This window comes from Protopterus annectens, chromosome 5.part0 (genome assembly GCF_019279795.1).
Source record: "Protopterus annectens isolate FY-2018-M chromosome 5.part0, PAN1.0, whole genome shotgun sequence".
NCBI lineage: Eukaryota > Metazoa > Chordata > Ceratodontiformes > Protopteridae > Protopterus > Protopterus annectens.
The window spans coordinates 1975667174-1975692432 of NC_056735.1; the positions used below are offsets into that span (position 1 = coordinate 1975667174).

General features: G+C 44.1%; 1 protein-coding gene across 2 annotated transcripts in view; it reads right to left on the reverse strand.

Annotated features, from left to right (window-relative positions):
* The window catches only part of BORA (BORA aurora kinase A activator), a 1242116-nt gene that overhangs the window by 702891 nt on the left and 513966 nt on the right, over window positions 1–25259 (reverse strand). For both annotated transcript variants that reach the window (XM_044071743.1, XM_044071742.1), the window contains one exon: window positions 19442–19498. In XM_044071743.1, the coding sequence (XP_043927678.1) occupies window positions 19442–19498 (57 nt within the window). The remainder of the gene's footprint in view (window positions 1–19441; window positions 19499–25259) is intronic.

The window sequence follows — 25259 nt, forward strand, 5'->3', positions numbered from 1 at the left end:
GCCGGGTCACAGAGAGTCCCTTGTTTAGGTGACATTCCTGAGCCCACCACAAAAATTCCTTTTGAATGCAAGGTATTATTTGAATGACAGTGTCCAAATCCTGGCAGTGCTGTGTCCATACATTTTGAGATACCATTGCAGCTTCCTCATATGCAGTTTGGCATTGGGAAGCACCAGAATACAAGATGCCATGAACCCTAAGGCTTGAAGGACTGTCCTTGCAGTCAGCCCGGACTGAAGAGATAGTTGATGGAAGTAAAGGGAAAGATTCTTTTGTTTGTCCGGGGTTAAAAAGGCCATCTGGGTTGCTGTTTTCAGTCTCACACCCAGAAAGCACATGTCTTGAGAGGGTACTAGACTGGACTTTATTTCGTTCACAGAATACCCCAGGCATCTTAGCACTGCTATCACATATTCCAAATGCTGAAAAAGGTCTTCCTTTTCTTGAGCCAGAATCAGGCAGTCGTCCAAGTAAGGATAGATTTGCATTCCTTTTAGCCTGAAGTAAGCTATCACTGGAGCCAGAACTTTTGTGAATACTCTGGGCGCAGTAGATAAGCCAAAGGGCAATGCAGAGAACTGATAATGGGAATTCCCAGCTCGAAAACGCAGATACTTCCTGCAACTTAGCCTGATAGGCACATGAAGGTAAGCCTCCTTGAGATCTAAAGTTACCATCCAGTGATCTTTGCCCAGCAGAGGTAAAAGCTGTTGTAACGTCAACATTTTGAACTTGGGAATGTCCAGATAAGTGTTGAGGATAGATAAATCCAAAATTGGTCTCCACGTGTTCCCCTTTTTTGGTACTAGGAACAGGCGAGAATAAAATCCTAGGCCCCTTTCTAGCTGAATGGCCCCTATTTGGAGTAACAGAGAAATTTGCTTGTGGGCCTCTTTTCTTTGTAGAGGAGGAATGTCTGGCATGCCTTTGAAAGGAGGCAAGGTATGGAAATAAAACCTGTAACCGTGGTGAATGATATCCAATACCCATCTGTCTTGGGTAATTAAACTCCAATTTTCTTTGAAAAGCGCCAGCCTTCCCCCCAAAGGTGCTGCCAGACGAGTAGGCTCTGGCAGCTGAAAAGGCAGGTCCATTGGGTCTGCTTACGAAAGGACTGACCCCTGCCCTCACCAGAAGACTGAGCAGGTGAACTCCCTGTTCTAGGCCTAAAAGAACCTAGAGCTCTGCCCCTACCACGTCTAGACCTACCCCTAGACTGGGAATCATAAGAAGGGTATGTCCACCCCTTAGTAGGCCAATTTCTACTAAACTTCGGAGGCTGAACCTGCAAAAAATCTTTAACAGTCTGCATAGACTTAGCCTTGTCCTCCATTTTCTTCAAAACTGCTTCCACAGGCGAACCAAACAACACATCAGACTGTAACGGAGCATCCAAAATCCTTGTCTTAACATGCTCAGCTAAATTCTGATCTCTCAGCCAGGCGTGCCTGCGAAGAACAGAACCAGTGGCAGCCACCCTCGAAGAGGCCTGTACAGCATCAAAACCACATTGCAAGGAATGCTTACCCACCTGTTCAGAAACATGTACTAAATCCTGCAACTCTTTACACTCAATACCTTCCGCCAGAGCATCCACCTTAGACTTCAATTGAGAAAGGAGATAATTTTGGTATTTTAACATGTGGAACTGACAATTCAAAGCCCTCATGGCTAAAGTGGAAGAAGTATAAACCTTCTTTCCCCATCTATCCAAAGCCCTTGCCTCTTTATCAGGAGGAACAGGATTTTTAACAACAGAAGCCTTAACACCTTTAGGCCCCTGAGAAACAGTTTCTGGGTCTGCCCTAGGACTCTTAAATAGATACTTATGAGCTTCAGGCACCCTATAATACCTATCTGGTTTAACTGGGGCAGGAGGCAAAGAATCAGGGTTCAGGGAAGCCTCTGCAAAAACATCTTCCACCACATCCAGAACAGGAGGTATAGCTAAAGGCCTATGCTGGGGTAGAAACAAAAATTCCCTAAGCCTCTTCCTGGAATCAGAGAAATCTTGACCTTCCCATTTAAAATGCTCCCTTATGGAATGAAGAGTTTCTGAAAAAGAAAAATCCTCAGGAGGAGAAGCCGAAGGAGTAGAATCATCTACATCAGAATCAGAATAAGGAGGATACTCCTGTAAGTCTTCAGCCGAAGACTCAGAAGCCTGCGAACACTGCTCAAAACTCTCAAGCTCAGGTTCCACCCTAGGCCTCTTATCAGGTGGGGCATAGAACCTCTAATCATAGTAATCAAATCTTCTGCCATTTTAAGCATATGTTTCTTAGGCAGAGACCCTGAAGAACTAGGAGAGACACCCACTGAAGTTAAACCTGGCCTGCCTCTCGAAGAAGCCTTGGAAACAGAAGGGGAGGGCCTAACCACCTTAGGAAGGGAGGGGAGAACAGCTACCTGAGAAGCCCCTTCAGCCTGGCCTACCTCCTGAGAGGACACATCGTGTAACAGTAAAGTCTCCCCCTGAGACTCCAAAGAAACTTCTGGCAGAACCTCCGGCTCCACCGAGCCTTCTAAAGAACCGACGTCCGGGACAGACGGTTCTTCCAACCTAGGCTTTGCTGCTTTGTCCTTGCGCTTCTTAGACGAAGCGGGCCGGAGTATCCGGCGGCATTTTATAATTACAACGCTTCCCAAAACTAACCTGGCACAGTCTAATCTTCTCTTTATTGTGCATTTATTACTTCTAGCACAAGAGCGACATCCAACAACGTCGTGCTCAGGCCCTAAGCAAGGTATACACAAGGTATGGTAATCCCTATGAGGAATCTGTTTCCCACAAGAAATACAGTTATTCACTTTTTCTGACATCCGGTTAAATACTGAGGCAAGAAAAAACCAAAATATTCCCCAACGGGGTACTTAGCCAACTTTGATTCGGTCTGAAACTCCGACTTCAGAAAATTTCAGAACGCCAACCTGCACTCGCAATACTGCTTCTGCATCGGACCATGTGGCAAAAAAGACTGAGGATATGACGTCGGTCATGCGCATTTGTACCCTGACGTCCTGACGTCAGACTAATGCGCCTTGACCGACGTCAGCCTTATACTTTGGTATTCGGGCTGACTGGGACAGCGGACTACCCAAGTGTTAGGACTGCAGCAATGTGGGATGAAGAACATCTGGAAATCACTGGCTCCCAGCCGGAAGCGTAGGTGACTCCTGGATGCCCTTTCCATTTTGACATGGTAGTAAGCATCCTTGAGGTCGATGGAGCACATCCATACCTCCTCTCCCAACAATGGGAGAATCGATTGTAGTGTGACCATACGGAACTTGGCAGTGATGACTGCTCACTTGAGAAGTCAAGGATTCCAAGTGTTTCCGAGGAGGAATGATCGAAGAAGGGGTCGGGACGGGCTCCGGAGCCGACTGGGCCGGAGCCAAAAACAATTTTGCCAAAACCGGTGACTGGAGGAGCCTCTGCACCACCCTATCAACATCCACATCCGAAAGAGTCCTGGAGGATTTGGAGGACAGGGAGGGAGATCGAGATCTCCTCTCAGGAGAAACTGGTTTAAGACTGGGTGATCGGCTCCGAAGAGGTTCCAATATAATTGGAGCAGACGCCAGTTCCATCAACACCGACACTTCCTGCGGCCACGAGGACAGTGGAGCCAAGGAGGTCGAAGCAAGTTTTGTGACTTTGTTCATTGAAGGCTATTATGCCGAGGCGCTAAGCTGGATTAAATTTATTTGTGAACTGGCGTTGTTTTTTAGGCTGTGGCCTTCTTTTTCTTTTGTTGTTTTTGGAAGTTTTGTGACTTTCTCTGGTGGCTCCGAGGAAGCTGAAGGAGCCAGAGATCTCTTTTTAGACTTAGATGACTTAGACTTAGCACTGGGAGAAGAATCCATGGCCTCTTCGAAAGAGGGTTTCAAGAGTCCCTTTAAAATCAGCTTATTCTTTCTTTCTTTCTTGGAGCACTCTGGGACTGAAAGCATAGCAAAAGCTGCAGGACTCCTGCAGATGGCTTTTTGTTTATAATAAGTTTTCTCAATAACAAGAAAAAGAGGGTACTTAGCCACAGCCAAGAGCGAGACCATGTCCAAGCTACACGAGTGGCAAACGAGATCTGGGGATATGCAGCAGTGCACAGCATGGGATACCTGCATAGCCCAGCCAATAGAAGACTTCAAGCTAGAAAAATTTGGCCGAGTCGGAGCCGATATTCGGCTCCGAACCCACGGGTAAGAATGTAGGCGAGATCGGACTACATAAAGTACAGTTTTGTACCTACCATAAATGTAGATGTTCGAGGATCCACATTGCTGCAGTCCTAACTATTGGGTAGTCCGCTGTCCAGTCGGCCCGAATACCAAAGTATATGGCTGACGTCGGTCACGGCGCATTAGACTGACGTCAGTGTACTAATGCGCATGACCGACGTCATATCCTCAGTCTTTTCTTGCCCCAGATGTCAGAAGACCCTAAAAAGACAAGGCCAAAACCAAAACACACCAAACATACCTGCACCAAAAACATATACAATATATACAAAGGTACCAGAATATAATCTCACCTACACAACCACCCCTAAACACAGAGGGGAAGGAGGGAGGGTAAATTGGACTGCAGCAATGTGGATCCTCGAACATCTACATTTATGGTAGGTACAAAACTGTACTATGTTCTTCATTCCACATTGCTGCAGTCCTAACTATTGGGTAGAATCCCAAAGCAGAGGTAAGGGAGGCTGGCAAATCATAAGGAAGCAGGAGCTGATAACATGCCTTGCAAAATAGCTGTGGCAAAACCAGCCCTAGACTTAGAATAGAGAGGAAGGTGGTAATGCTTAGAGAAAGTATGCACTGAACTCCAAGTAGCTGCCTCCAAAATATCCTTAGTTGCCACCCCCCTTAGAAATGCTGTTGAAGTGGCAGTAGCCCTAGTGGAATGAGGCCTAATCCCAGCTGGAATCTCTTTGACATGATGGGAATAACAAAATGCAATGCAAAACCCAATCCACCTAGAAATAGTTTGTTTTGACACAGGCTTGCCCTGCGAACTCAAAGCAAAAGAAACAAACGACTGCTGAGACTTTCTAAAATCCTTAGTCCTGCTTAAATAATAACGCAATTGCCTGTGTACATCTAAAGTGTGCAAAATCTTTTCCCCTTTATTTTGGGGATCTGCATAGAAAGTAGGCAAATTAATAGTTTGGTTTAAAGCCACACTAGAAACCACCTTAGGCATAAAGGAAGGATTAGTACGTAATGATACCCTATCCTTATGAAAATCAAAAGGCTCAACCGCCATAAGGGCCTGTAACTCAGAAACCCTTCTTGCAGAAGTAATGGCCAACAAAAAAGCAGTCTTCCATGACAAGTATTTCAGGTCAGCAGTAGCTGCAGGCTCAAAAGGTTGTAGAGTAAGTTTCTCCAACACAAAATTGAGATCCCAAGCAGGAGTAGGAGCTCTCGTGGGGGTCTTATATTCTTTGCCCCTAAGAAATTGCTTGAATAAAGGATGTGAAAACAATGGTGGGTCACAATCATAGTGAGCTGAAATTGCTGCAGCATGAATCTTAATGGAAGAGAAAGACAAACCTTTGTCCAATAACTCAGTAAGATATTGAAGAGCCACACTCAAATTAGGCTCCGAAATCTCCAAATTCTGTGCTGCAGTCCAAAATAAAAATCTCTTCCATATTTCTGCATACACTTTCCTTGTACTAGGTCTTCTGGCTTCCATAATCACATTTAAAACTTGTTGAGGAAGTTGAGACCTGCTGTCTTTCAAAACAGAATATGCCAGGCTGTTAGATGAAGAGTTTGAAGCTTGACATTGAGTAGATGACCGTCCCTCTGAGACAATAGGTGTGGAATCAAGGGTAAAGGCCATGGAGGCTTCCTTACCAGACTCCTCAGTAATGGGTACCAGTGCTGCGAGGCCAATCTGGAGCTATTAAAATCATCCTTGGCTTGTCTTGTCTGACCTTTAGAAGCACCTTTGGGAGAAGAGGCAGAGGTGGAAAAGCATACACATGAAGATTTTTCCAACTGAAAGAAAGAGCATCCACTTTCCAAGCTGTGTGATGAAACCTTTGTGCAAAACTTTGGCAGCTGGTGGTTTAGTGGAGAAGCGAACAGATCTATGTCTGGAGTTCCCCATGACACTGTCAATTTTCGAAATACATGAAGATCCAGTTTCCACTCGTGGGGATCCATGATTTGTCTGCTTAACACATCTGCTAAGGAGTTCTGTGCTCCCGGCAGAAACCTTGCCTGAAGAGTTAGTTGCAAGCTGAGCGCAGTCTCCCATAAAAGCATTGCTTGCCTGCACAATGGGTAAGAATGTGTTCCCCCTTGTTTGTTGATGTACCACATGACAGTTGTGTTGTCTGTTAGAATCAACACCTGCCCTGGAAGAAGTAACTCCTTGAAAGCCATTAATGCAAACTGGACTGCTAACATCTCTTTCATGTTGATATGTAGATGCTGTAGTCTGGCAGGCCACTTGTCTTGTATCCACTTTCCATCTAGATGAGCTCCCAAGCAATGTCTGAGGCATCTGTCGTTAGAATCTGACTTGCCTCTGGCCGGGTCACAGAGAGTCCCTTGTTTAGGTGACATTCCTGAGCCCACCACAAAAATTCCTTTTGAAATGCAAGGTATTATTTGAATGACAGTGTCCAAATCCTGGCAGTGCTGTGTCCATAGATTTTTGAGATACCATTGTAGCTTCCTCATATGCAGTTTGGCATTGGGAAGCACCAGAATACAAGATGCCATGAACCCTAAGGCTTGAAGGACTGTCCTTGCAGTCAGCCCGGACTGAAGAGATAATTGATGGAAGTAACTGGAAAGATTCTTTTGTTTGTCCGGGGTTAGAAAGGCCATCTGGGCTGCTGTATTCAGTCTCACACCCAGAAAGCACATGTCTTGAGAGGGTACTAGACTGGACTTTATTTCGTTCACAGAATACCCTAGGCATCTTAGCACTGCTATGACATATTCCAAATGCTGTAGAAGGTCTTCCTTTTCTTGAGCCAGAATCAGGCAGTCGTCCAAGTAAGGATAGATTTGAATTCCTTTTAGCCTGAAGTAAGCTATCACTGGAGCCAGAACCTTTGTGAATACTCTGGGCGCAGTAGATAAGCCAAAGGGCAATGCAGAGAACTGATAATGAGAATTTCCAGCTCGAAAACACAGATACTTTCTGCAACTTAGTCTTATAGGCACATGAAGGTAAGCTTCCTTGAGATCTAAAGTTACCATCCAGTGATCTTTGCCCAGTAGAGGTAAAAGCTGTTGTAACGTCAACATTTTGAACTTTGGAATGTCCAGATAAGTGTTGAGGATAGATAAATCCAAAATTGGTCTCCACGTGTTCCCCTTCTTTGGTACTAGGAACAGGCGAGAATAAAATCCTAGGCCCCTTTCTGGCACAGGAACTGACTGAATGGCTCCTATTTGGAGTAACAGAGAAACTTGTTTGCGAGCCTCTGTTCTTTGTAGAGGAGGAATGTCTGGCATGCCTTTGAAAGGAGGTAAGGTATGGAAATAAAACCTGTAACCGTGGTGAATGATATCCAGAACCCATTTGTCTTGGGTAATTAAATCCCAATTTTCTTTGAAAAGAGACAGTCTTCCTCCTAGAGGTGCCGCCAGGCGAGAAGGTACTGGCAGCTGAAAAGGCAGGTCATTGGGTCTGCTTACGAAAGGACTGACCCCTGCCCTCACCAGAAGTCTGAGCAGGTGAACTCCTGTCCTAGGCCTAAAAGAACCTTGAGCTCTGCCCCTACCACGTCTAGACCTACCCCTAGACTGGGAATCATAAGCAGGATAAGTCCACCCCTTAGTAGGCCAATTTCTACTAAACTTCGGAGGCTGCACCTGCAAAAAAATCCTTAACAGTTTGCATAGACTTAGCCTTGTCCTCCATTTTCTTTAAAACTGCTTCCACAGGCGAACCAAACAACACATCAGACTGTACAGGAGCATCCAAAATCCTTGTCTTAACATGCTCAGCTAAGTTCTGATCTCTCAACCAGGCGTGCCTACGAAGAACAGAACCAGTGGCAGCCACCCTGGAGGAGGCCTGCACAGCATCAAAACCACATTGCAAGGAATGTTTACCCACTTGTTCAGACACATGAACTAAATCCTGCAACTCTTTACACTCAATACCTTCCGCCAGAGCATCCACCTTAGATTTCAACTGTGAAAGAAGATAATTCTGATATTTTAACATGTGAAACTGACAATTCAACGCCCTCATGGCTAAAGTGGAAGAAGTATACACTTTCTTTCCCCATCTATCCAAAGCCCTTGCCTCTTTATCAGGAGGGACAGGATTTTTAACAACTGAGGCCTTCACACCTTTAGGCCCCTGAGAGACAGTTTCGGGTCTGCCCTAGGACTCTTAAAAAGATACTTATGAGCGTCAGGCACCCTATAATACCTATCCGGTTTAACTGGGGCAGGAGGCAAAGAATCAGGATTCAGGGAAGCCTCTGCAAAACATCTTCCACCACATTCAAAACAGGAGGTATAGCTAAAGGCCTATGCTGGGGTAAAACAAGAATTCCCTAAGCCTTTTCCTGGAATCGGAGAAATCTTGACCTTCCCATTTAAAATGCTCCCTCATGGAATGCAGAGTCTCTGAAAATGAAAAATCCTCAGGAGGAGAAGCTGAAGGAGTAGAATCATCCACATCAGAATCAGAATAAGGAGGGTACTCCTGCAAGTCTTCAGCCGAAGACTCAGAAGCCTCCGAGCATTGCTCAAAACTCTCAAACTCAGGTTCCACCCTAGGCCTCTTATCAGGAGGGGGCATAGAACCCCTTATCATAGTAATCAAATCCTCTGCCATTTTAAGCATATGCTTCTTAGGCAAAGACCCTGAAGCACTAGGAGAAACCCCCACTGAAGCAAAACTTGGCCTGCCCCTCAAAGAAGCCTTGGAAATGGAAGGGGAGGCTCTAACCACCTTAGGAAGAGAAGGAAGAACAGCCACCTGAGAAGCCCCCTCAGCCTGGCCTACTTCCTGAGAGGATACATCCTGTAACAGTAAAGTCTCTCCCTGAGACTCCAAAGAAACACCTGGCAAAACCTCCGGCTCCACTGAGCCCTCTAAAAAACCGACGTCTGGGACTGTCGGTTCTTCCACTCTAGGCTTTGCTGCTTTGTCCTTGCGTTTTTTAGCCGAAGCGGCCGGAGCATCCGACGGCATTTTATAATTACAACGCTTCCCAAACACTAACCTGGCACAGTCTAACCTTCTCTTAATAGTGCGTTTGTTAAATCTAGCACAAGAGCGGCATCCAACAACGTCGTGCTCAGGCCCTAAACAAGGTATACACAAAGTATGGTAATCCCTATGAGGTATCTGTTTCCCACAAGAAATACAGTTATTCACTTTTTCTGACATCCGGTTAAATACTGAGGCAAGAAAAAACCAAAATATTCCCCAACGGGGTACTTAGCCAACTTTGATTCGGTCTGAAACTCTGGCTTCAGAAACTTTCAGAACGCCAACCTGCACTCGCAAAATTGCTTCTGCATCGGACCATGCGGCAAAAAAGACTGAGGATATGACGTCGGTCATGCGCATTAGTACCCTGACGTACTGACGTCAGTCTAATGCGCCGTGACCGACGTCAGCCATATACTTTGGTATTCGGGCCGACTGGACAGCGGACTACCCAATAGTTAGGACTGCAGCAATGTGGAATGAAGAACATCATCTAATTTTCATCCTCATAAACCAACACACACAAAAAATCTAGCTGTATGGAAAAAAATCATATATCTTACTATTCCATGGAAGCGATGCTACAAACCCATTGCCACTCTCCCACAAATCTAAAACTCTGGAAAATGCAACTATAAACAGCTCCTTAAAAATCTCTTAGATAATAATTTACTCTCCCCATACCAACTTGGATTCTGCCCCAAATTAAAGCAGTACAACACCCTTGCTTAGTTTCACCAGTATAGTCAACTTAGCAGAATTGAAAACAAACTAGTCGCTACTCTCTACCTGGATCTACCCAAAACATTCAACACTGTCTTATACCCTAAGTTAATACACAAATTATCTTTTTTTGACCACAGTAGATCACTTCCTCGAATGACTCAAAAGTTAACTATCGAACAGAGAACAGACCGTCAAATGTCAAACAAGCTAGTCTAGTTTCTTCCCTCTATCCACAAGTGTGCCACAAAGGTCAGTTGTTGTTCCCCTCCTGTTCAACATCTTCAAGTGTGACCTACACTCCGCTACCAAATATGCTTCATTAGTTCAATATTCACATGACTGTATCATAATCTGTTCAGCTTGCTCCTTATTCAAACTTCAATCTTATTTAAGAATCTTTCTCCTCAATATAATCATTGCTAGAAAAAAGTCTCAACTACTGTTAAATCCTAGAAAAAGTAAATTAATCCTCTTCATCGTAAAACAAGTCTCAGATGTAAAATCCTTCTTTACAGTAAAATCAGCAAGCAATACCAAAATTAAGTTGGTATTCCACACTAAGCTACTTGATGTAATGGATGACCAGCTAAAATACGCAATGCCCAATCACAAAAAGAAACAAAGCCCGCCTCCCTATACCACTTTGACATACCCAGAAGCCTTAAAACATTGCATAAACTTACCTACGCCCATCTCTTCTATATGCCTCTCCAATACTTATCAACCTGCAAGCCAAAAAATTAACCTGAACAATGCTACAATAAGACCGCTAAATTTGTGACTGTCTAACCATATAAATGTCTTCACTGCCTGGTCCTGAAAAACCTCAAATGGATAAAACTCAATAGCCACCTCTCATTCACTCAATTACTGACTACCTATAATCTTCTTTACAAACCCTCCAACTGTCCCGTTCTCTCTAAAATCATCCAACACTACTCTCCTAACTGAACCCCCACTCAGGGGACAAACTCCTTCTAGCCGCAGCTACATCCAGCAATGCAAGGTACTTTATTCTAAGTGTGTCTGTAAGCTACTGATCCCATTATCACACACTAAAACAATTACCAAATCTGAAATCCTTCAAACTAACTAAAAATCACACCAGGAATTCCTTGCTCTGCTCCTTCCCCACTCTAGGATAAAATTGGGGGAAAAATTACTTTGTTGATGAATTTAGCATATTGACTTACTTTCTCTCTCATTTCTTTGCTGTCATCTCTATTTTTATTATCAAAACACTTCCATATTTTCTGAAATAACTTTTATGAAGCTTCTGATTAATGTTGTTTATTTACTGTATCATTTTCTTTCTGTTATGTTTTTACTATGTTTGTAAGCAAACTCTCTACAGTTTTTCCCCCGGGACTCCACTGAAAAGAGGCACTTGCTCTGTCAGGCTACTCTGGTAAACAAAAGTAATCAAGTAAAATAAAATAAATTCACACTTGTAGCACATTTCTAATCACTGCTCTACTCTAAAGTTCCACATGATGAGGAAGAGAAAGCTTGGGAGGCCTTAACCGCCTCATCACAGCCTCCACCTGCTTGCAGCAGATCTTATGATGGGGATATATCAAGCTAAGTAGGGAGAGGCAACCCTCATTTGGCACAAATGTCTCACCACCTGTTCATAGGTTCATAGATTAGTACTAGGCTAACTGCCCTTGCAAGCCATTTTAAGCCTAGCCAAGTATCCCTTGTGAGACTCTAACCCTGCACCTTGTGCTTGTAAGGCAAACACCTTAACGATTAGGCCACCCTCCCAAACCCTGTTGACCAACTACAGCTGCAGTAGATGGTTGAAGCTGTGATGGAGGATGCTACTAAGTGTCAGAATGGCCAACATATCGCCAAGATGCAGGCCACCTTGTTGTAAAAGGCAGATTTGCTGAAGCATCATTGCCATGATTGTCAAAGGGTCCAGCACCACCTGGCAGTGCCTACACAGGGTGATTAATTAGCAATAGCTTTGTACAGGTAGCCCTCTAAACTACTCAGACACATTCCCTGTGACCAACCACTCCACCCCATCCCTTAACTAGTATGACCTCCATTCCTACGGTGTCCTAACCCTCCCCATTACAATTTGCCTACTCCCTCTTATGTACGCATCCAACCCTTGTCACCCCATCCTTTTGTGCGTATAAAATCACCTCATTATTTGTACTGATGTATTTGCTTGCCCCTGCATGGCATCCTAAACGCTCTTTCCATACCCAATCATTCTTTGCATACCATACCCATCAAACCTTTTCCCCATTTAAATTAAAAGGGGATCCATACCCCTCAAAAGAATGTACACACAGTTCAATCACACCACCTACCAATTTCCTATTTCTTTCCCTTGGGTGATTCTCTTTGCTTGCTCTTCCACCCCTTTATATTATCTTAAATACTCCACTTTCCTCTCCTCATTTAGACTGATAACAGTGGTAGAGAGATTCTGCCCATCTCTTGGACAATATTCACACATGCATTTCACATGAATGCTGCACTTTTCATGAAGTGCCATGGACTGCCACAAACAGCAGCTTGTACTGTACATAACTTAGCTTTGTAATTAATATCAAATCAATTCAAAAGGCGGCAGCATTATTGCAGTGTAAGGCTACTCTGTGCTCCCATTCTTCTTCTTTGTCATGCCACTGTTGGTCCTCTGTTCCACTTCTGTTCACCATATTAGAGCTGAGGGCTAATAAGTGTTATGGGCTTGATATTAATGTGCAATTAATATTTCACATGACGTGCAACAGGAATTTCTTGCACAGGCCTAAACCCTGGCCAGGGGCCTTAATTTGATTCCTGCAATACCTCCAAATCTTGGAAAGACATTTCTAACACATATAGGCATCCCAAAGAGCAGCACTTGATCACTTTGCCTGGTACTCTACTTGGAATCAAAAGAGGGGGAAGGTTTTAATCAGTGACATTGTGACTTTTTGGGGTATGCTTTACTGAAAAGATTACTTGCAGACTTAAATAGTCTTACAGGCTATAGTTAATGACAAATATAGTCAACATATTTGTGCATTCACAGCACGCCATGTCCCTGCAGTTTAACTAGCTGGTATTTTAATGTTTTGTAAAAAGTCATCATTTTTGGTTCTGCTGTCAGTAAAGGTAACCAGCCATTGTTCCAATAGGCCACATAAAAAGAAGTTATGTACTCACCATAATGTTCCATCTGAGTAGTTCTACTTCATTTGTCTTCAACTTGTGGGTACTGGATCTGTATCGGATCCGAGCCGGCAAATTCACCAGCATCTGCTCCAAGCTCCTCCCCTTACCCATAATACACCTCCACTACCTTCCAACCCCCAGATCGAGTTTGCTGACCCTTATACTGAGAACCCTACCTGAAGAATACTTTATGACCTAAAACTGCAGCCAACAGGCTGTTCATATGATAAGGTCAGGGGGAAGGAGGGAGGGACGGTTGAAGGCAAATGAAGTAGAACTACTCAGATGGAACGTTATGGTGAGTACATAACTTCTTTATCTGAAATAGTTTACTTCATTTGGTCATCAACCTGTGGGACAGAGTCCCCAGCTACTAAACTACTGGGTGGCTCTCATGGAAGGATATTCTGGAGCACCGTGGAACCAAAGGATGCTCTCTTTCTAGAAGTCAAATCCAATTTGTAGTGATAAATAAAGGTATGAGATGAGGACCAAGTAGCTGCAGAAAAAATATCATCCAATGAGACTCTAGACCAAAAGGCCGCAGAAGTAGCCATTGACCTAGTGGAATGAGCTTTCACCTGACCCGGAGGAGGCAAACCTTTATCCTTATAGACCTGAAGGATGCACAAGGAAACCCACCTAGCAATAGTGACCTTGGAGATAGGTTTACCCAAAAAGGGTTTAGAGAAACACACAAAAAGTTGATCAGATTTACGAAGGTTTTTAGTCCTGTGTAAATAAAATCATAACTTTCTATGAACATCCAACAAGTGGAGTCTGTATTCCACTTAGTTAGCAAAATTTGGGAAAAAAAACAGGTAAGTTAATGTTCTGATTGATGTTAACTTGTGATGCAACCTTGGGAAGAAAGGACGGATTGGTCCGAAGGGAAACCCTATCTTTATGGAAAATCATATAAGGAACTTTAATGGACAAAGCTTGCAGAGGTGATAGCTACTAGGAATGCTGTTTTCCAAGACAAAAACTTAAGATCTGTGTTTGCAGAAGAACCATAGTAATGTCCCATGGAGGAACAGGATCCTTGGCCGGGGAGGGGGCGTAACAGGAAAGTACCTTTAATAAAGGCTTTACACAGTCTGGAAGAAACCAGAGAGGCAGAATTCTCACCCACGTGAAAATGAGAGATGGCAGCTAATTGAACTTTGATAGTAGAAGAGCTTGCTCCTTGTTGAAAAATATTGGCTAGGAAGTGCAGAATGGCAGAAATAGGAGCCGTGAAAGGATCTAAACTCCTTTGAGAAGCTCAAAAGGAAAAACATTTCCATTTGCTGTGGTAAATCTTCCTGGTGGAAGACTAATGAGCTGCCACCAGAATAGACCTGACTGAAGAGGATAATCCAGGAGTCCTAGCAATCATGGGAACTGGAGCAGACAAGCCATGAGCTTCAAACTGTCCAGGTTCGGATGAGGAACCCCTGATGGGTATGAAATAAGATCCTGAATGGGATCCAAGATCCAAGGCGGAGCCAGACAATGAGACCAAAGGAAGGGAAACCATACCTGGCGAGGCCAAAATGGGGCAATGAGGACCACTTTACTCCCCAGTTGACAAGCTTTCTGTAGAAACCTCAGAATAAGAGGTACTGGAGGCCAAGCATAAAGACTGGGAGGTCAAGCATGGACTACAGCATCTCTGGGGGACTCTCCTGACGGGGTTTTCAGAGCAAAAAACTCGCTGCACTTCACGTTGGAAGGAGATGCAAAGAGATCGCAGCAAGGCTGACCCTACTCCAGAAAGATCTGCTACTGAATGATTCAGGGACCACTGGTAAGGCATCAGAATAGTCCGACAACCTGTCCGCTAGAATTTTGGACCATCCTGGAATGTGCGTTGCTATGAGAAAGCGACTGGTGGAGAGCGCCCATTCCCACACTCTCATGGCCTTGCCACAAAGAGGGTAAGATCTGGTCCCTCCCTGTTTGTTGACGTACCAGACCACTGACATGTTGTCTGATTGAATTTACAATGGTTCCTAAAGGAAGAAAGGCATGAAGGGCCTGCAAACAACAAAAGGACTGCCCTCAACTCCAGAACGTTTATATGCAAACTAGTCTCGATAGGGGACCACAGGTCTTGGACTGTCCCGCCCAAACAATGCCCCCCCCCACCAGAGTTGTGAGGCGTTCGTGGTCACTGTGGCTTGGACAGGGCCTGGAACAAAAGGTTGTCCCTCCAAGATTTCTGGAGTGTCCATTCACCACAGAAGGGACAACCTGCAGACTCGACTGAGGTGTATTGGATATGATAATAGAAGATACAACAGGGACCATTGTACCGCTAGTGTCCACTGTACTACTCGCATGTGTAACCAGACGCACGGAAGAAGCGTTATGATTGCCGTCATTGAACCTAAGGCCCTCAGCACTGATTCTGACGAGAGAAGATGAGGAATATGAGAACAGTAGATCAGGGAGATGTGCATCCTCAGGTTTCACACTCTCTCTGTGGTCAGGAAAATTTTGCACTGTATTGTGTCTATCCTTTCCCCAATGTATTCTATCACCTGGACAGGATTTGGAAGCAATTTGGATGCGTTGATTGCAATCCCCAATTGAAGAGCAAGCTTTAAGAAATAATCCCTGGTTTGAAAAAGTAGACGCCTGGTAGGGGCAGTGAGGAGACAATCATCCAGGTACAGATAGACCTAAATCCCCTGAAGCCTCAGGTGAGCCGCTACTACCGCCATCACTTTGGTGAACACCCTGGGGGCTGTGGTGAGACCAAAGGGTAGGGCTCGAAATTGGTAATGATAGACTCCTAGCCAGAAGCGGAGGAACCTCCTGGAGCTTCTGTGTGTCCATGTGATAGGCATTCTAGAGGTCTAACGAGCACATCCAGTCGCTCTCTTGCAGGTACGGCATGATGGACTGTAACGTGACCATCCGGAATTTTTCTTTGGCAACTGACAGGTTCAGGGCAGATAGGTCCAGAATGGGCCTTAAGTCCCCCATTTTCTTTGGCACCAAACAAACCTGGAGTAGATGCCCAATCTGGACCGATTTGGGGAGACAGATTCGATGGCTCATTTCTCTAGCACCTTGGAGATTTCCAGTGCTGCTGCCTTCCTTTGCATGGGTGGTACATCCAGGAGGTGTTTGGGAGGAACCACAAAGGGGATAGAGTATCCTCTGGATAGGATCTGAAATACCCAGCGGTCTGATGTTATGGACTTCCATGCCGCCAGGTGCAACAATCGACCCCTGACTGCCTCCAGAGTAGAGCAGTTGGGCAATTCCTCAGGGTTGCTGTCTGGGCCTGTCTGAAAAAGGTTCTCAAGACCCAAAATTCTTCGGACCCCCTCTGCCTGTGGGCCAGCATCTATCCTGTCCCCCTCTGCCTCTGGGGGAAGAAGAGCTCTGAGTGCACCGGAAATACTGTGACTTCCGGAACCAGATCTTCTTTTGCCTTCTCTGATTCCAGGAAAAGGATCTTTGAGGGTTTGAGAAGCGGATTCCGACGGCAGACAGAGTCTTCCCATCCTTCAAACTCTGGATCTAAGTCTCTTTGACGGTCTTACCAAAATGAGTAGAGCTGTCAATAAGGGGCATTAGCAAAAGATGCCTTGAAAGGTTCCGAAAACTGACAGTCTGTTGCGCCTCATGGACACACCAGACCCAGCCGCTCCTTCGGTAGCATGTGAGAGGAGTCGCATGGATGTATTGGAGACTGCTTTTAAAGTGGAAATCCTCGCAGAGAACATGTCTCTGTCCTCCTGCGACATGGACTTAGGGGGGAGACTCAGCTAGTTCCTTGCTAGGTCGCGCTGTAGCCTCATGACGTGGGCCAGGTAGTTCAGCACCCTGATGGAAAAGGTCACTGATGCATAAACCCACTTCCCTAAGCGGTCCATCATCCGAGACTCTCGGTTGGGGGATGAACCGAGGAACTCTCTTGGGCTAGTTTCTTCTTCGTGACTGCTTCTACCACCATAGCGTCTATGGGGGGGTTCTTGTTCCACGCTGGTCTATCTGCTGGAGAACTCAAGATCATCTGGATATTTAAGGATTGGTTCCACAGTGTCCGGCTCCTTCCAGGCTTGCGAGGTGACTAGGTCGACCAGGGGATCTGAGGGAGGGGACACCCAGGAAGTAGATGGGCCTGTGCCAAAAGCCTCCAGGAACACTGGTTCATCAGTAGAAGGTTTGGGGGCACACCAAACTCCCCGCTGGGATAGGATTTTTATGATGTCTCCAAAGGAGACATCCTCGGGAGGTGACCTGCGGGAACCTTCCGCATCATCCAAATCAGTGTCCTCGGTGAGGGACTCTGGGGAGTCCAAGTACCTCTTCTTACCACGTATGCTTGCGAGGCACGTCTCCAGTAGGGCTCTCTGGGCGGGACTCGCAAGCCACTTGTTCCTCAGGGGGAATAGCCTGGGGCTCCTCGAACACGGGCTGTCCCTCTGGTAAAATGATGGGATTCGTAGACAGAGCCAAGGGAGTCTAGGCGGAATCAGAGGAAATAGTCAAGGGTCTCGCTCCAGTGGAGAGAACCCTTTCTATCATGTCCAACGCCGATGGGAAGAGCCTCCTGGGGTACTATTAAGGAAACCGCTCTCCCCGGATCCGAAGCGAGAATCGGAGTCGGGCCCGAAATAGACTGAGCTCACAGGGAGGGAACTTGGCCCGACAATGATGGAGCTGATGAAAAAAGTTCCACTCCCTCGAATCAGACACCCAAGTTCCAGCCACTCAGATCAGAACTGGTTGGATCCAACACGCTCCAGGCAGCTGCCGGCATCAAGGAGACAGGTACCATCAGCACCGACCCCCTGACTAAGGCCATCCTTGGATCCGAGTACTCCGAACCCGGTGGACAGATCGGAGAAATTGGTGTGAAAAAAGGAAGTGAGCTCCCTCCTCCAGAGGGAGAGGGGTCTGGCAAGACCCCCATCTGGATCTGAGTACGAATGAACCTCCTCATCACTTTATCCATGTCAACTTCCGATAAAGCTAGGCATGGATCTCGACGAGGCCACAGACTCCAACCTGGCGGGTCAGAGAACAGAGGCCCTAGATGGAGGACGTGTCTCCTCCGGCTCCAGGGAAAATCTCGGAAATCGGAGCCGAGGGGAGTCACGGATCCTAGCCTGACTCTTGGCGAGAGTAGAAGGAAGGTCCGGAGACTTCTTGCATGTCTCTGCTTTGTGTTTGTCAGTTTTATGCTCTCTCTCCTTCTTTCTGCCCCTTCTGCGCTCCACTTCCACAGGCTTAGAAATGGAAGGTTGAGTCCCAGCCTGGGAGGGTGGAGAAGCAAGGGCAAGAGAGGAAGGAGAGGAGACCACAGCCGCCTCAGAAGTGGGTAGAAGGCCTTTTAGGGCCAACTTAGCCTTCCTGTCCTTAATAGCGCCCAAGCACACAGCACAAAGTGTGTGGCCATCTGCTGGAAACAATATATAGCCACACTCAGTGCACCTTTAGAAGACAGGCTTGGGGTCAGCCATGTCTCTGCAGAAGAAAAAAAAAAATCACACAGAGAGAAGAAAAAGGAGAAAAAAAATACCGATTTCCCACTCACCACACACTCAAGGCACACAGAACACTGAGGGGATTGGGGAAGCAATACACTAATAACTAACACTGAAACTACAGGAAAAATTCTAATACATGACACACCAGCGAGGGGAGGAGGAGCGGAAACCTACACAATACTTAACACCCAAAAATTTAAGAAAAAGCTGCTTAATAAGCAAATAACCTACTCACTAACTCAGAACTCAGGAGATCAAGATGCTTCAGGCAAGCCGGGGGTTGGAAGGTAGTGGAGATCTATTATGGGTAAGGGAGGCGCTTGGAGCTCGGAGCAGATGCTAGTGAATTTGCCGGCTTGGATCCAATATGGATACGGTACCCACAGGTTGAAGACCAAATGAAGTAAACTACTTCAGATCTTTCTTTACTTGGGGAGGTGGGGGGGTACCACATTTTTTAACTGTGACATTTATAGTGATATTTAAAACATTTATTTAACTTTGCAGACACTGTGATTTGTACTTCAAAGCCTTAGAATTTCCTGACTTTGCTGAGACCCTAAGTAAGAGTCACTAAATAAATCTGTGGAGACCACATAAGGGGAAATGCTACACACATACTCAAAAGCAGAACATACATGGGCAAAGATGTGTCTTTTAAGGTATGGATATGAAAATGATGCAAGCTGTCACTCTGGTTAGAAAATACCTGCTGCAGTAAACCGTCAAAGATCTGATGATTTATGCCCTTCAAGCATTCTACATTTCAGGCAGTATAACATTGTTAAAATAAAAGCTTCACTTTTATGTAAGAAATGTACTTACCCAATATTTGTTCTAAATTAAAATGCACAGGTAAGGAAAGCAGTGTCTGGCATGCAACTGCAAAAAGAAAAAGAGAAAAAAAGCCATTCAAAACAGGCACAGGCAGTGCATTTCAACACTGGATGACTTGTAAAAGACTCATGCTATTTGTTTGAAACCACTTTCAATAAAACCACTATTATAGCAAATTTATTGAAAAATCTTAATAGAAGGTGTTGTAGGTGGGAACAAGCTCTCTGAATCCCAAAGCCTGCACCTACACAACCCCTAAATTAATACTAGACATGGTGATATAACTACGGGGACAAGGCAAATACACTGCAGAGTACTAAAAAAGTGAAACACACATCTCAACACAAATTTCAAGAAAGCTAAATTAAAATTTAATCAGAAAAAAAAATGAGGCTGCAGGGTTTCTTTCTGTGGGGCACTTCAATAAATGAGGCTTTCTATGTTTAATATTCAGTAGTGGGGGGAAACTGGCCTCAATGAAATATCGCTTAAATTCCTTAACTAGGTTACTATTCTGCAAGTACAGCTGAACAATGAGTTTACTGCAAAAACTAACTTTGCAATTTCACTTGTATAATCTATCACCAGTGATGCCAGTTTCACTTTGAATTTTGTTCTACTACGTTTTTACAGCACAAAGACAGCAGACTGCATAATACATACAAAAGAATACAAAACTTGGATACACCAAAAATGCAGAAGCAACTACATTTGCAGTTTAACACTTAGTAATCATGTAAAGGGTTTCAAATACTCACTAAAGAACTAGATTAAGGATAACTGGCAATGAAAATTAAAGGCTTTATAGAAGAGGTATGCTTAAAGTAATGTCAAGCACTGAAACAGAAAGAGTAGATTATCCTGTCTGAATTTCCATCACTGTCATTACAAATGCCAGTAAGGACAGGAGTTTTAATTAAGGTTAGTAGAATCAGTGTTGAGTTCATTTTAATTCATTGAATGTTGGGTATTATACTTGTTCCAGCAATGTATAACTCTCACAAGTACAGTAGAGAGTTGATTATCTGAACTAATTGGGACCTAGGGTAGTATAAAATCTTGTTTTTTTCTGCATGCAGGAATACACCTTTCAACCATTCAGCGATTCCAATAGAAAATAAATATTTTTTCACAAACAATCTGGCTACAAGCTCAAACACATAATGTTTACATATTCAGACTGATTTTTCCTTCCCGAAAACGTTGGAAGGCTGGTTCTGATAATTCACGTTTCTGATAACTGACGTTCGGATAATAGACTCTCTACTGTACTGACAAAGATAGAGCAAACAAGAAATTTTCTCTTTTACATTCTTTTGGTAGATGCATCTTCAAAATATGTTAGAGTATAATACTTTAACAAACCATAAGGACTTAGCTGTAGTCAACTTTCTCTGATTTTTTTTTTGCTTCTTTATGTACATTCACCATTAGTACCCACACAGGACCTTTTATCCAGAACAAATTATACCCAATCATAACCTTTAACTAATCATCTCAAACACTTCCAGTTTGATTCCTTATTGAGCCCTTCAGAGGAGCAGTGCACTGAACTTTAGTATATACACTGACTCCTTTTCCAGCACATATTTCACATTTTCTCCTCCTAATGGGCATCATACAGTAATCCAGCACAATACATTTGAAACCACCAATTACTTTTGCAACTTCTGTACCTACAATGTTTATCTTGTACCTAATTTCTATTTTTTATTTCTCTATTTTTTATTAAAAGAAATAAAAGGATGCCCATAAATCACTTTTACTTAAATGGTTAAAAATCTTCCCATTTTTAATGACAACCTGCACCACCACGTGTACCCAAGAAAACTATTTAGAACAAATACTTTCACACACATCTAACTTCTTCAATGAGATCTCTACCAAATCCTGCAGTAAATGTTTATACTGACTTCTAGTCAAAGGTCTCCTATAAGCTATTTACAACTATGGGCAGGTATAACCTTGAAAGACTGGCGTGGGTCTCTCAGAAATGTGGTCATCTTTAAAAATAAAGTTTTAATTAGCAAGCAGTGCCATAAAGGATACACAGAGCTGTATTCTGCTTAGCAGCTTTCATTACTGGTGGGTCTACCATTATCAAGTTCCACAGACATTTGTTTAAATCTGGGTGGATGTGACAAGGCTTAACTTTTTGTGGTTCTACAATTCTGTCCAATATGTCCTCTGAGGTAGAATAAACTGCCAAAAACATCTAGTCTGCCATGTTACGTGAAAGGCATTTCTATAAAATTTTATAGACGCTCACCAGCGTCATACTGATTAAGGGTGACTATCAGGCCTGAAGACAAATTTTTCCAACTTGCATCTCCTGATAATGGAAGAAATAGGCTTTATTCATTGCTGCTTACACTGCCACCTACCTAAAAGGACCCAAGTTAAATTTAATTTTATAACCGGACACCAGTCACCTCAGAAATTGAGGTACAGTTATTGTCTTGGATGGATCACCATCTATTTCAGCCAGGGCCTGCCCTGCCCCCAATTTGGTCACCCAGTCGTGAGCTCTACCAATTTAGGTATCTGCATAATTAAAGATAGTAACCCCACAATGTTACAGCTCATTTCAGAGTGCAGTTTAAATGATTAGTTAGTTGTGGCCTAATAACAGGTCCATCAGTTATGTTCTCCATCAACTTGCCCTAGGTCAATTTAAATAAGAAAATACTGGTATGACCAAGAGCGTTGTATCCTCAGAAACCCCTGACAACAGGTTGGAGAATAGGTGGTTGAAATTGGGCCTTTTATTCAAAATCCTAAAAGTTACAGCAGAAGAATGCATTTTCTTCCCCAACTTATCCACTGCTTTCCCATCTTTATCAGAAGTGCTGGTGTTAGTAGCAGTAACCTGTTTATCTGTAGCAGATCATGAAGACTTCTAGATCTGCATTAGGATTAAAAAACAGGTACTTGTGTGTTTGGGGTACCTTATACAACCTGTCAAGGTCTCTTAAGAAGTTTGATCATCAGCCAGACTTGCCACAGGGAGAAAAAAAAAAGAAGTTATGTACTTACCATAACGTTCCATGTTTGTAGTCCATCTCGCCTATATTCTTGCTGGATGGGTTCAGAGCAGATATTCAGCTCTGACTCGGCCGATACTAAAGCTAGAGAGCTTTTACTGGCTCGAGGCTATCCCCTATCCCATGGTGCCTCACGGCAATTCCCCAGATCTAGTTTGCAAGAAAGCAATAAATACCTGTCAGGTAAGAATATGAAAGAAGCTGTACAAATACAGCAAAGGATTAGAAAATATAATCCATTCCAGGTGGACCATAAAGAACAATGTCAGGCAGCACCAAAAAAGGGGTCCACCAGATCCCCCAGAAACAGGAAGGGGGCTGGAGGAGGGACACAAGAATATAGGCGAGATGGACTACAAACATGGAACGTTATGGTAAGTACATAACTCCTTTATGTTATGTAGTCCTATCTCGCCGTAATTCTTGCTGGATGGGACAGCGTCCCTAGCACCTTCATCCCGGGTGGCTCAAGCAAAGAGACTCTTCTGCACAGTGGACCCAAAGAATGACTTGGCCAAATCCAATTTGTAGTAAGTGACAAACGTATGTGATCTTGCCCAAGTAGCTGCTGCACAGATATCAATTGGGAGCCTAGATCTAAAGGCACATGAAGTAGCTACAGCCCTAGTAGAGTGACCTTTACCTTTTACAGGTAATTGTCTACCAGCTTGTTGATAAACAAAGGATATGCAATCCGAAAGCCATTTTGAAAGAGTAATTTTAGAAACAGGCAAGCATTTCCTTTTGTCAGAAAAGGAAACAAAAAGTTGATCAGATTCCCTGAATTCTTTAGTCCTGTGTATATAAAACCAGAGTATCCTGTGGACATCTAGCTGGTGTAGTCAATTTCTGATTTGTTAGAGTGGTTTGGAAAAAACACAGGTAGCTCAATGGTAGTATTCAGGTTGTGCTCTGAGCATACCTTAGGAAGAAAGGAAGGGTTTGTCCTGAGAGAGACTCTATCCTTGTAAAAAGTAATGTAAGTAGGTTGGATAGTTAGAGCTTGTAGTTCTGAAACTCTTCTAGCAGATGTTATAGCTACCAAGAATACGGTTTTCCATGATAATTTTAAGCCTTACGACGAGGATGGCTCAAAGGATGCAGACATCAAAGATGAGAGGACTAAGTTTAAATCCCAGGGTTCTAATGGTTGCTTTATTGGGGGCTTAAGAAGAAGAACTCCTTGCATGACTGGATTTCCCATCAAACCAAAATGGAAAATGTAAATGGCAGCTAATTGAACTCTCCTCCAATACTCCTCCACAAAAAAACACTTCAGAAAAAGCAAAAATATCCGCTGGCTTTACCATAAAGGGATACTCCTCCGAATGAATATATCACTAGTTGTATATAAAGCAAAAGTACAACCTATTGCACCGAAGCAATGGTCAAAAAACTGCAGTACCACTCGTCAGGAACCAAGGAAAAATAGTTTAATAGTACAAACGTTACAGCCACAACACAGAAACGGGATTGAGTGCGCTTTCATCTACAATAACTCGACTTCATCAGAATCCAGTGGATTCTGATGAAGTCGAGTTATTGCAGATGAAAGCGCGCTCAATCCCGTTTCTGTGTTGTGGCTGTAACGTTTGTACTATTAAACTATTTTTCCTTGGTTCCTGACGAGTGGTACTGCAGTTTTTTGACCATTGCTTCGGTGCAATAGGTTGTACTTTTGCTTTATATACAACTAGTGATATATTCATTCGGAGGAGTATCCCTTTATGGTAAAGCCAGCGGATATTTTTGCTTTTTCTGAGCTAATTGAACTCTAACTGTAGTGGCTGCCGCTCCTTCATGAAAAATTGTTAGGAAGGATAAAATGGATTCTAAAGGAGCTGTATATGGATCTAAGCCCAGATTTGTAGCCCAAAGGGAAAACCTTTTCCATTTGCTAGAATTTAGTTTCTGAGTGGAAGGTTTATGGGATGAAATTAGGATGTGTTTGATCGCTGGGGATAAGGGAATACACCTGGCTATATGTGGAATTGGATCAGCCATGCTGTCAATTTGAGGGTGTGGATGGAGGAATGGAACTGTCCCGATTGATGAATCAGGAGATCTGGAGATGGGTCCAGAATCCATGGTTCCTCCAAGAGGTAGGGCCACAGGAAGGGAAACAAACTTGTCGAGGCCAGTAAGGAGCAATGAGGATCAAGGAACTCCTCAACTGTCTGGCTTTCTGTATTACTTTGGGGATGAGTGGAAAAGGAGGAAAGGCATAAAGAAGTCCCGGGGGCCAATCGTGAACTACAGCATCCCTGGGTGACATCCCCGGATGGGGAATGAGGGCAAAGTAGCTGCTGCATTTGGTGTTCAGGTGAGTGTCAAATAAATCGCAGCAAGGCTGGCCCCATTTGTGAAAGATCTCTTTCGCAACCATTGGAGTCAGGGACCACTCGTGAACCATCAGAATTGCTCGGCTGAGTTTGTCTGCTATTACGTTGGATTTCCCTGGGATATACATTGCTATCTAGAAGTGTTGAGTATCCATCGCCCATTTCCAAACTCTTAAGGCCTCTCTGCAAAGCGGGTAAGACTTGGTTCCCCCCTGCTTGTTTATGTACCACACGACAGACATGTTGTCTGACTGAATCTCAATCGTTCCGGTGGGAAGGGAGCTGTGACATGCTTGCAACGCATATAGCACCGCTCTCATCTCCAGAACATTGATGTGCAAGTGGTTCTCGTGGTTTTGCCAAGTGCCTTGGATGGACTTTCCCAGATAATACCCCCCCTCACCCTATCTGGGAAGCTTC